At 46.8% G+C, this 13,185-nt stretch overlaps 1 protein-coding gene across 5 annotated transcripts in view; it reads left to right on the top strand.

The window, feature by feature from the left end:
* Positions 1-11,909, top strand: part of LOC126544130 (peptide methionine sulfoxide reductase-like) — a 72,828-nt gene extending 60,919 nt beyond the window's left edge. For all 5 annotated transcript variants that reach the window (XM_050191354.3, XM_055061712.2, XM_055061714.1 and 2 more), the window contains 2 exons: positions 9,249-9,503; positions 11,174-11,909. In XM_050191354.3, coding sequence (XP_050047311.1) covers positions 9,249-9,503; positions 11,174-11,399 — 481 coding nt within the window. In that variant the 3' untranslated portion in view covers positions 11,400-11,909. The remainder of the gene's footprint in view (positions 1-9,248; positions 9,504-11,173) is intronic.
* The last annotated feature ends 1,276 nt before the right edge of the window (positions 11,910-13,185 follow it).

Here is a 13,185-nt window from a genome sequence, read left to right as displayed (position 1 = left end):
TAAGGTATCCTTATCTCGCTTCGAAAAGTAATGAGCTTCCCTTTGAGTTATCATAAATTGTTTCTTTCCTGATTTCGTATTTTCCTCTTAAGTAGTTACTCATGGCAGGTTTATTTTCCATTGCCACCAACCATGAGAATATTTCAGCCTCTCTGACTTTCCGCTTGACGTTCTTTGTTACTGTGTTGCCCACTCTACAGGCCGCATACTTGCTGGTAAGCTGCCTAGTTCTTTTTCTCCATTGTGAATAAATGTTTTTCATGTACAGATACCTCAACACTCTCCCAGCCCATTTACTTTCTTCCATATTCCTCAGCCGTTCTTCATACTCAATTTTACTGCGAGCTTCCCTCACTTCAAAACTAGTCCAGCCCATATCACCCTGCACAGCTTCATTTGTAGTCTTCTCGTGAGCGCCCAATGCGAGGCGACCCACTGAACTTTGGTTCCCATCGAGTCCTGATTGTACCCCTGATTTAAAGCAAACAACCGCATTTCCAAAAGTAAGTCCTGGAACCATTACACCTTTCCACATACCTCAGAAGACCTCGTACCTATTGTATCCCCATAGCGCTCTGTGCTTCATTATGGCTGCATTTCTCTTCCCCTTCGCTGTTATTGTTTTTTCTTGTTTCCATATATCTATTGCCTTCGTTTATCCATATACCAAGGTATTTATATTCTGTTACCCGAGGTATTTCCTGGCCCTGTATCGCCACTGTTTGTTCACTGTTTTCATTGAATACCATAATACCTGATTTTCTAACACTAAATTTCAAACCTAAATTGTTGCCTTCCTGTCCACAGATATTAGCCAGACGTTGCAAATCCTGTGCTTGTTAGCTAACAACACAATGTCGTCCGCATAAGATAAACCTGGGAGCTGCTGCTCTACTACTGTACCCGCCTGTTTGTATGAGAGATTAAACCCGATATTACTTCCTTCTAGCGCCCTCGATCTCCATCCTCACCATGTACATCATAAACAGCAGCGGGAATAAAGGGTACCCCTGCCTTAGTCTTTTGTTGTTATGAACTTTCTCCTCGCTCCTCACCCCTTCCCATTCAACGCAAACGGTATTTTCTAGGTAAATCTCTCTCAAAAGCTGTAGACAATCGTCACCTAAGCCTTCCCCTTCCAGAATATCCCACAAAATGTTGCGGTCTACGTTGTCATAGGCTCCTGTAATGTCTAAAATGGCCACATATAACGGTCTGCTTTCTACTTTTGATATTTCACTACACTGAGTAAGAACAAATAAGTTATCATCTAAACGCCTACCTATCCTGAAGCCATTCTGAAGTTCTCCCAAAATGCCATTATTCTCTGCCCATGCTTGAAGCTTTAATTTGATTGCCTGCATTGCTAGCCTGTATATTACTGATGTAATGGTCAACGGTCTATACGAGTGAATTCTATCTTTCTCCCCCTTACCTTTATAAATTAAATTCATTCTACTTTGTCGCCGACTGTCTGGTATTCGTCTATCTTTTAACCACTGCTTTCACCAGAGCTTTCTTACTTTTTGGTCCTAGTTCATTAATCAGCCTAATGGGAACCTCGTCTAGCCCTATGGCTGTGCGCTTAGGAATTTTCTCTTCCGCTTTCTTCCAGTTGAAATTTGTCAGCACCAGCTCCTTTTCCACTTGGGTCTCTTTCATGCTCTTTTTTTTTTCTTCAAATACAACCTCGTCATTGGCTTGGAAAGATTCGGCTGTTATTTTTCGGATGTAATTTATTGCCGCTTCTCCTTCCAGTCCGTTTTCATCTTCGTCTAGGATATGTTGTTGTGTTGTTGTTGACTTCCTGCCTAATAGTTTTGTTTGGTTCCAAAATATCCTAGGTGCGGCCTTCTTTTTCTCACGTATTTCTGACAACCAACGTTCACTTTCACCTTTTAATTTTGCTTGCACCAGTATTTGAACCATACACTTTTTCTCCCGGTATATTGCCCATTTACTGGTTACTTCATCCTGCGGCAACTGCGCCTTCTTTGCCTGCCTGTGTGGTGCTGGGCTGCTGAGCACGAGGTCGCGGGACCAAATCCCGGCCACGGCGGCCGCATTTCGACGGAGGCGAAATGCAAAAACACCCGTGGTACTTAGATTTAGGTGCACGTTAAAGAACCCCAGGTCAAAATTTCCGGAGTCCTCCACTACTACGTGCCTGATAATCAGAAAGTGGTTTTGACACGTAAAAACCCATAATTTAATTTAATTTGCCTGCTTGTGCTCTCGGGATGCTTTCTGTCGTTCGGCGATCGCTTCTCGTATCTCCCTGTTCCACCAGCTTTTTGGTTTCTTTTTTCCTTTCCAACGAACATGTTGTTTCTCTTTCTGCATTTCTGTCGTTATTACACTTCGAATATTGCTGCGCAGTGGCGCCATCTATAGGCAGTCGGCATGCTGGCTTGGGCGAGCGCTCCGTTTTGCATGGCAGGTATACGCTCGACGGTAGTTTCTGGCGTTTGTTATCGCGCTCGCGCGGTCTGTGTAGTGTGACGTGCGTCTTGTACGTGGAAAACGGTTCTGTGAGACGTATTGAAGTGGTTTAAGTCAGTATGGCCGGACTTTCTGCTGGCGCTGAGGCGGACGGAGCACGCAGCGCGATGTGTGCGCGCATGTTCGAGCCTATACAATCGGCCTCGGAGATCAATTGTGTATTTCTGGAAGTTCCATTCACTAATGTGACATTACTGCAATATTATCCTCTAGTTCTAAGCTGCGGTTTAGGAGAAATGAAGCATACGCGACAATCGTAACAGCGTGGGTACCGTTCTGCTACGATAGGAGCTGTGCTGTTATACTTTGACAAGCATTCAAACTGTTCGCTGCAAGTTACATTGCGTGACTATACTTGGTTCGATGGATGAGGTTTCCACCCATGAATAAAATAGTTTCGGCTAGTAATAGGAGCATACCTTACAGTCTGAATTAAGCTTGTCGAGCAAAGCGACCGTTTACGAACTGCGCGAGCGTCCTAAGAAGTGGCTAGGTGCTGGATTACAGATATCTTTGTTCTATATAGCGCATGGTCCAAGCATACGGCATCACCAGTTATATATCGTTATATATATCAGCGGTTATAAATAATAAACGTTGTGCGGCGTGACTATGCGAGGTCGTATGCGGCGTTAGCCCGTTTTCTCTTGCTTTTTCGATAAAGAGGATATTAACCGATCTTTTTTTCGGTTGTGTTCGTTCCGTTTCCCACGACGCGCTCACACGTATTATGGAAATTTTGTCCTCAAAAATAGCCATGGCGATCTTTTTATGCGATCCCTCTCATATATTATGGCTGTATACAGGTCAAAAAGGCAATGCCGAAGCACACTATCATGCTGGTTCACCAACCGCAGTGATCTCTGTGTTGAGCAGCGCCATCGGCCTCATGCAGGAAGGCTAGCGTAGACATATCGTAATTCAAGCCTACTGGACTTGAACTGCGTGAGAACGATGCCGGTATATCACAAATATTTGATAGCGTCTGCCACTTAGATGTTTCGCGGTTGCCTTAGCTTGGCCGTGCACGAGTATGTGCTCTTATGTTTTATGTTTTACTCTCTACACCAAGTGATCAGACAGTGAGCTGATTTACCATTTAATGCTGGTAATACAGAGGCACCGGTTTTCTTTGTTGAATTGAAACCGATGTAAGCCAAATAGTTCACAACATATACACACACCGCGACTGATAACGCGCGTACACCGCGGCTGATTATGCGCGTCACATTTTTGCGCCCCCAAGACATATTTCTGCCTACTGTAGTTACCTATGCACCGAAAGGCTTCCCTGGCGACCTTATATGAACGGACATGGCGTAAATTTCACAAAGTACGATCTAAAATTATCTCGAAATCTCGGATTGTACAAGCCAGAGAGGAGGAAAGGCTCGCCGCGCGCCCTATCCTCCTCGCCCGATGAAAATGTCTATACCCTAGCATGCTGTTTCGGGACATTAAACACCATAATTTAATGTTTAAAGAAAAAGAAAATGACGCCTGGAAGTCAGTCGGTTGCGGTTACCTCATTTTCATCGGTTTGTTACGCTTTTCGGCTTAAACTGAGAGTACTTCCGTTTCGAAAACATGTGCAGTCGACCACAAATGTTTAGGGATCACAGGATATCTAAAGCCTGTAACACTAGGCAGTAAAACCCTAAATCATAATGTTGTTCATGTGTACCATATATATATACAGGATGTCCTAGCGAACTTTAGCCAGAGTTTAAATATATGTGAATGCTACGTCGCTGGACCGAACCAAGGTAATGTTTTTTGTCGTCACTTGGAGATACTCAAATCATTTTTTTCATTCCGCCTAATTAGATAATTAGTCCTAATTAATCAATCAACTTCTCAAACATTATAATTAGATGAAAAGTGTGAATAGGAAAATTGTCGAGCGACATGAAAAACTCCCGATACAGCTTTCTGTTCCTCAATATGTGCTACATAAAAGTGTTTTTCCGAGCGTGAAAGGAGCCCGCGAATACACGCAAAGTGCCTCGAGCAGCCAGTCACGCGGCAACGTATTGAGCAAGAGAAAGCCGTATCGAGAGTTTTTCATGTTGCTCTAAAACAATTTTCGCATTGGCACTTTTCATCTCATTATAATGTTTGATAGGTTGGTTCATTAAGACTAATTGTCTAATTAGGCGGAATAAAGAAGTAATTCAAGTATCTCCAAGCGACGGCAAACAACATTACGTTGGTTCTGTCCAGCTATGTCGCATTCGCACATATATTTAAACTCTGGCTAAAGTTAGCTGGGGCGCCCTGTATAGTAGAGGCTGTAAATACGAATACCGGGCTGCGTTGTGAAGCAACGGCAGTATTCAGCTTTTACAGCGAAGCTGTTGTGGGCTACTTCCCCCATGGATCGTGTCCGTGTGTTGACACGAAACTCGCTCCGGCATCCGCGTCAGACGCCACCTGCATTCGTGCCGTCGAGTACGCGCCGTGATTGGCGCGGCCCTACTCGAATAAAACGTCACTACGTGGGCAGATCCCGAAGATGGTGCAATGTCCGGCAGACCCACGGCGGAGGTTACGCAGGCGTTAACAGGGCCCCTCTCCAGGTCTGGCCATCTTGAGCTGAGAAGCGCAGAGTATACAGTGCGCGATAACGATCGTGTCTGCAAATTATTACATCGCAACGCGCCGCGGAAAGGTCTGAAATTTCAAACCGAACGCCGTTTTCCCTTCTCGCGGCCGCCGCGCTCCAAGCCGGAGGATGACGTACGCGTGCTAGTGCGCCTACGGTCACGTGTTTGCACTGTGACGTCGCTCGTGGTGACACGTTACTTCGAGAATTATTCAAAGCAATATCTGTCATTTGTGTAATATGTTGCTTTAATAGACGAATTAAAGCTTAGAGAAATAATAAAACATACACCGAATGTCTGCATGTTTTTGTTTTGCTTTGCACCGCAGCAAGAGAGATGTACGTACTATGTCATTTTATATCGTGTTCCAGCGCGGGATCATGCTCTGTGATCCGCTTGCATCTGCCTCAGTGTTCTTGTAGCACTTATACCGCTAGTCAGGTGTTCTCGTACACAGCGCGTAAAATCGTGCGCTGCGCGAAATGAGACAATCGCAACAGCTCCCGCGCGATGCCCTCAGCGGAAGTGCGCCGCGCCGCAAAAAAGCAAGGAGAAAAGAAAAAAGAAAAGATGATGACGGAGTCCGTGACGTATGCGTCACGCGATCCTCGAGGTCCGATATGGGAGAACGCAGGGAAGGAATTTCGCTTGCGGAGGCTAGACAGGCAAGTGGAGAGAGTGTCTCGCTTGGCAGTGGAGCTCGCCGCCTGAAATCATGGGTTCGCTGCAATATTTCTCTCTCAGTTATTAATGAGCCGATCTGAAAAATTTTTGCGGCAGAACGCTCCCTAGAGGGCACGTAACCTCCAACGTATAACCAAAATTTTCTATGGGGCCTGGTGAGGGGCCCTTTAAGTATTCCCCATACATGGGCCGATCCCGAATATTGGGGGCGAGGACTTACAGAGTCGCTATCTGTCGGAAGCACCTCCTTTGCGTAGTATGAGGGATCACGTGGCGCGCTCCTCATAGCTTTTGCCTACGGCGCTCAATAAAAACGCCACGCAGGAGCCGTCCTGGACATTTCTGTAACTACTCTCAAAACTAGGGAACTTTCTTACTGTCAAAATAATAATCTTGGGGAGATTGAAAGCACAGAATAGTTTACAGACGCTCTCTTTACCGAATACGTACAGTGAAAGCCACTGCGCGCGGCCGCCGCGATGGAGTCTCCCGAACCGGCTTCTCGCGTGAAAGGTAGGCAGTCGCTGAGAGCAAACTACGTAAAGTATGTTCTTATAGGGGGATGTCTGTATAACCAAATGGCACACAACAGAATGAAGCCTCAATGCAGCGATCGCACGGGTTCGCGGCGACCGACTGCGCGTCTGCATACATATCCGCGCACAATGTTTCGCTGTCGCTGCGAGCGCGTTGTCGCACCGTGCCGTGAGCTTTAGGCCGTAGAATATGACCATTTGACAGTACACAAGCTCCCATTGTTGCGTGGTTGCTATCAGAGCTGTTCAATAATAATTTCGTCACAGCGACTTCGACGCCTACGGCGACTGTGATGTGCCGTCGCGACGATTCAATCTTTTTTTTTTCTTCTAAATTCTTGGACATTTCAATAATATTTCGCAAGTTGCGTTGCACTGTATATGTTTATTGGTCACCTCATGTGCGATTTCCCTCTGCTTATTTTTCCAGTACATTAATTCGTTACTAATACAGTACAATATCGTTACTAATATGGATGAGATAGTTCAAGTGGCTGAGGAGTTCTATAGATATTTCTACAGTACCAGTAGCACCCACGACGATAATGTGAGAGAGAATAGCCTAGAGGAATTTGAAATCCCACGAGTAACGCCGGAAGAAGTAAAGAACGCCTTGGGAGCTATGCAAAGGGGGAAGGCAGCTGGGGAGGATCAGGTAACAGCAGATTTGTTGAAGGATGGTGGGAACATTGTTTTAGAAAGACTGGCCACCCTATATACACAATGCCTCATGACCTCGAGCGTACCCGAATCTTGGAAGAACGCTAACATAATCCTAATCCATAAGAAAGGGGACGCCAAAGACTTGAAAAATTATAGACCGATCAGCTTACTGTCCGTTGCCTACAAATTATTTACTAAGGTAATCGCAAATAGGATCAGGAACACCTTGGACTTCTGTCAAGCAAAGGACCAGGCAGGATTCCGTAAAGGCTACTCAACAATAGACCATATTCACACTATCAATCAGGTGATAAAGAAATGTGCGGAATATAACCAACCCTTACATATAGCTTTCATTGATTACGAAAAAGCGTTTGATTGAGTCAAAACCTCAGCAATCATGGAGGCATTACGGAATCAGGGTGTAGATGAGCCATATGTAAAAATACTGAAAGATATCTATAGCGGCTCCACAGCCACCGTAGTCCTCCATAAAGAAAGCAACAAAATCCCAATAAAGAAAGGCGTCAGACAGGGAGATACGATCTCTCCAATGCTATTCACAGCGTGTTTACAGGAGGTATTCAGAGACCTGGAGTGGGAAGAATTAGGGATAAAAGTTGATGGAGAATACCTTAGCAACTTGCGATTCGCTGATGATATTGCCTTGCTTAGTAACTCAGGAGACCGATTGCAATGCATGCTCACTGACCTGGAGAGGCAAAGCAGAAGGGTGGGTCTGAAAATTAATCTGCAGAAAACTGAAGTAATTTTTAACAGTCTCGGAAGAGAACAGCAGTTTACGATAGGTAACGAGGCACTGGAAGTGGTAAGGGAATACATCTACTTAGGGCAGGTAGTGACCACGGATCCGGATCACGAGACTGAAATAACCAGAAGAATAAGAACGGGCTGGGGTGCGTTTGGCAGGCATTCTGAAATCATGAACAGCAGGTTGTCACTATCCCTCAAGAGAAAAGTGTATAACAGCTGTGTCTTACCAGTACTCACGTATGGGGCAGAAACCTGGAGGCTGACGAAAAGGGTTCTGCTTAAACAGAGGACGACGCAACGAGCTATAGAAAGAAGAATGATGGCTGTAACGTTAAGGGATAAGAAAATAGCAGATTGGGTGAGGGAACAAACGCGGGTTAATGACATCTTAGTTGAAATCAAGAAAAAGAAATGGGCATGAGCAGGACATGTAATGAGGAGGGAAGATAACCGATGGTCATTAAGGGTTACGGACTGGATTCCAAGGGAAGGGAAGCGTAGCAGGGGGCGGAAGAAAGTTAGGTGGGCGGATGACATTAAGATTACAGGGACAACATGGCCACAATTAGTACATGACCGGGGTAGTTGGAGAAGTATGGGAGAGGCCTTTGCCCTGCAGTGGGCGTAACAAGGCTGATTATGATGACATTAATTCAGAACACGAACATGACCATATGCCATTCCTTTTTTTAATGTGCTTCTTACCGTTCTTTCCATTCCAGTGAACTTGCCAGTATCTAGCATCAAGTTAATAGACCAAACCGTCGTGACATTAGCCGGGCAGCGGGCGCAGGCGAGCGTCTTAGTGCGCGTTTTCTGCTACTCACCGCGAACATGGCAGTCCCGGTGCCGTAGCAGAAATCTTCCTCGCGTCTGTGATTTCTGCATACCCGAGTTGTGGCCGATGGCTGTTTGCTGGTTCTAAGTTTCACGAGCCAAGCGTCACGCAGCTTCTTGTCCTGCGGCTACGTGTGAATAAGGCTGACACCGGGCTCCGTTGCGTACGTCCGGCACTGCGGCACCGAGCAGTAGCCTACCATGTTGCTCGCTTCGAAAGATAGCCACTGCCTATTATAGTTATTTAAAATGTTGTCAAGCAGACGCCCAAGGCGGGGAAGCCTCAACACTTAATCATACCTGCAGCGCAGGTGGGACTTTAAGCTTTCGTTTTCAGCTCGCTTCGGCGCTTCCGAAGCAGCCGACGCGGCCGCTGTGTCCACGTGATCCCTCATGCCACGTCACGCCGACGGTGGCGCCAGCTTTTCCAGTGGTGGAGCTCGCCCCCAATATTGCAACACCGGGCCGACCCGCGGCGGAGGTGCAGTTCGCCATTAAGGGTCCCACATACACAGCTTCGCTGGTCATCTTTCTTCGCAGAGTGGAAGGGCACCGAGTTTTTTCTCAGATCCCGTGGTCCGTGAAATTTTGTGGTTTAGTATACACTGTCGAGCGTGCTCTGCACGTGCTTGTGTGCCGTTTGCAGGTCCGACTACACCGAAGTGGTGCGCATTGAGTTCGATCCCAGGGAGACGAGCTTCAAGGAGCTGCTCAAGCTCTTCTGGCCGAACCACGATCCGACCCGCGAACACATCAGCAGGGAGTACATGTCCGTCATCTTCTACCATAGCGACGCCCAGGAGAACGAGGCAAAGCGGTCGCTGGAGGAGATCCGAAAGAACTACCGCGCACCCGTAGTCACCAAGATCCTCAAACTGGAACAGTACCACCTGGCTGAACTGTGAGCTTGGTTACGGATGTGTTACGTCCGCTGCCGTTGCTTTGACTGGTACTGATGACCCGCCGTGGTCGCTTCGTGGCTTTGGCATTGCGCTGCTAAGCACGCGGTCGAGGGATCAAACCCGGCCGCGGCGGTCGTACTTCGATGGGGGACGAAATGCAAAAAACACCCGTGCACTTACATTTAGGTGCACGTTAAAGAACCCTATAGGTGATCAAAATTAATCAGGAGTCCCACACTACTGCCTGCCTCACAATCAAATAGTGGTTTTGGCGCAAAATCCCACAATTTACTGGTACTGATGGAACTGTTGGGGTATTTCATGTGTCATGCGTTGTCCTAAGTAGGCACAACCCATTGTGTACTATAGAGCAAAAGCGGTTTTAGCGACTATACATATCGCATTAGTGGTAACAAGTAAGTCTAGCTGTTACCCAAAAGTGGTCATCACGAAGCCACCTCGATGCACCAGACGATGCTTATTCAAGAGAGACAAGCTGTCTTTTGGAGACATTTGGATAACAGGCAGTCTTTCAAGGGGAAAAAGAGTAATAAGTTGCTTTTTCGTTATCCCTTCTCAAATAGAAATAAGCTTTCAATTTTTTCCTTGGGGTTTTCTGGTTCGTAAATGCCCAAAATTTAACAGCACTGGTTTCATTAAAAAATGGTACTAAAATGCAAGATAGGCAACCTTAATTTAGATGCGGTGGTGAGTACGCACCAGCTTCTATGTGAAACTGGACAAAACTGCTGAAATAGCCGCATGTAATACCGCCATTTTCTCACACGTGATGCGCCACAAACTAAACTTTAAGAAGCCTGGAAGCCTTAGGTTAAACCGACTGCACCGCGGCGGCGAAATGGTAAAGCGGCCGTCTCGTATGCGAAAGGTATTCAGTTCGAATCCTGGTGCCGCCGGAAACTCTTTTTTCTAATGGGTCCACGACCTGGCGCTTGGTCGTTTATATAGGTTCTCATCTCGAAAGGGGGCCCCATAGAGATATGCGAAAGTATCTGGGAGCGCCCCCTCTCTTACCACAGCTTTGATGCATGAAGTAGTCGAGCATCCGCCGCTGCTGTGGGAGGAAGACGAGTGCTGCCGGAGGGTACAACTATAGGTACAAGCTCGCTCCCGGCAACTATGTATACGGGAGTTCCATACGCTCGGAAGGATACCCAGCTATTGGGAAGTTGGAGGCATGGGACCGCGAGACTTACTTTAGAAACCGCAGTTCACGTTGCAGTGGCGTCAAACTTGTGCACCACTCGCTTAAAGTGCGACGGCGCAAGGAGTGTGCTCCCGTTACGCCATCGGAAAGGCAGATGACAAAAGCTGTTATTCTAACTCCTTTTTCGGCCTTTCGTCGGTGGTACGGGCCACTCCAGGCCTACATTATCACTGGGATAGGCCGGTCGTAAATCGTGAGTAGTAGATGATGCGAAATTAATTAAATCGAGCGACCCGCAGGACGCGCGCGTTTGTACACCTCTGTCGAAGTCCCCCTTCTACCGATTGGAGCGCGTGCCGAATTTGCGTCTTTTCGGACATCGTACGCCAGCGAGAACCAGGCCGCTATAACTTCGCAGTACGCTCAACCAAAACAGTATGCCTCACAACGGAGTCCGCAGCGAGATTACTTCGGTGCAATGTAGTCGCTTGTATTCTGCAGGCACCACCAGAAGTACCGGCTGCAGCGGCAAACCGCACTGTACAAGAGCCTAATCCAGTCCGGCATGAAGGACGTGAGCCGGAGCCACGTGGCGACGCGACTCAACGGCTACGTGGCCGGCTTTGGCACCGTGGCCGCTTTCGACGCTGAATGCAACCAGCTGGGCCTCTCCGCCGACCAGGCCAACGCCGTTCGTGCTCTGATCCGCAAGGGCAGAGCTCGCTGACCGCCCTGCGAAGCCTCCACTCCAGCTGCGACTGTACGAGGGCGGTGCCCGCAGCTCTGCTCGCCACGAGACGTCCGAACACTTGATAGATAGAAAACGCCCGTCGACCATGTCTCAAATAAATCGCCCCCAAGCAGACAGTAACTGTATCTTTCAATGGGCCAAACGAATTTAGAATGATGAGAAGCACAATTTCGCGGACATCTTTGGTTTATTTACCCGACGAGTTTACGCAAAAAAGAAAAATACGAAAAGTGAAATATAGACAGAAAGAAAAGAAAAAATGTGAAAGGCCTGAGTGAGACAGCCTAGGGCGAAAGAGCTTACCCGTTGGTAACGGGGTTATTCGCGGCGCATTCGTCAGCCCCCTCGTCATTGGCAGTGTACAGGTCGTTGACACAGTCCCCGTTACGCGTGCTTTTACATAATCGACGAACACGCAAACCAGTTTGTGGTGTCCTGATCAAATTGAGTAGAATGTGACGTCAAAAAAAAAAAAAAAAAAAGAAATGCGACCTCACGTGATCGATAGGCACTGCGAAACACATCTGCGCACAGCATCATTGGATTTTCACTGCTTTTAATTTTGCGAGCGATGGAACCTTAAAGAGAGAGAGAGAGAGAGAGAGAGAGAGAGAGAGAGAGAGAGAGAGAGAGAGAGAGAGAGAGAGAGCGCCCCAATTTGCCAAGCAAGCAACATAGCTGAACAGCACAGCATTATCAATGTTACACCTCAGCGTAAGCACTCAATATGAACACTGCCTGCTCGAGTACACATGCTGTTGCCAACTGTTGGTATGCTGCATGCAAAACTGCACACATGGTCAAATTGGCAATCAGAGTGCATGATCTGAATATGTGGCAGTGTTTAACATTTGCAGACGAAATGGCGGCTGTCTGGAGAATAAAGTTCCTCTAAATAACGAAGCAGAATAGTTATCTTCAGTTACGAGATCTGTAAACAGCAATTTAAAAAATGACATTCAACTGCATCATTTACACAAGCCTTCTTGCCTGTGTGGTGGCAGTGGCACTGCTTGCAATACCCCTAAAATTCTCTCACAAAATTTTTCTTAAAGAAACCTAAAGAAAGAAAGAAAAAATTCTTCATCCTGTGCTCTACCACAGGCCACATGCTTTTTGAAGCATTTTACGAACTCATATGTGCCATTTTTAAGGCAAGGATAGTTACATAAAGCAGCAATTTTTGTAGGTGGGGCATACTAAAGTGTCGGAGCTGCACAAAGTGCCATTCTTGCGCCCTGAATTTAGAGGGCTACTTTCAAGGCGAAACTGGAACTTCCCAAGGCTTTCACTGGTACACATTGGAAAGGGTCCGAACACAGAAATGGTTCAGCCAACTACTGTGCTACATCTCATTGGTCCGCGCTTGCTATCATGCACGACTACTTTCAGTAGCAACGTTTGCAGGGCAGCGAATATCTGGGGAGAGCTGATCAGTGGTGAACAACCAGATTTTGGACATTGGGCAGGGGGTGGACGTTGCCGAGTGTCGGACACGAAAGTTCCGTCACTTTTTCACTTCATGGTGGTCGGCCTTCAGTCTACTATTTGAAGTTTTTTTTTTTTATGCAAGCTTGATGCATCAGAATGTAGCAGCCATGGTGATCTAGCAAAAAGAACAGACTAACTTGAGTGCCCCAACTTTTGCAGAGCATAAAGCCTGGAGTAAATTTATTAAAAAATATGTACTAATTCAATACAGCACAGAAAATAAGCAACTACTAAAAGGCCTGTATCTCCAGAAAAAGAACAAAACATTTGT

Source organism: Dermacentor andersoni, chromosome 1 (assembly GCF_023375885.2).
Source record: "Dermacentor andersoni chromosome 1, qqDerAnde1_hic_scaffold, whole genome shotgun sequence".
Lineage (NCBI taxonomy): Eukaryota > Metazoa > Arthropoda > Arachnida > Ixodida > Ixodidae > Dermacentor > Dermacentor andersoni.
The sequence above is the reverse complement of the archived record's forward strand: the minus strand, read 5'-3'. Positions and strand labels throughout refer to the sequence as shown.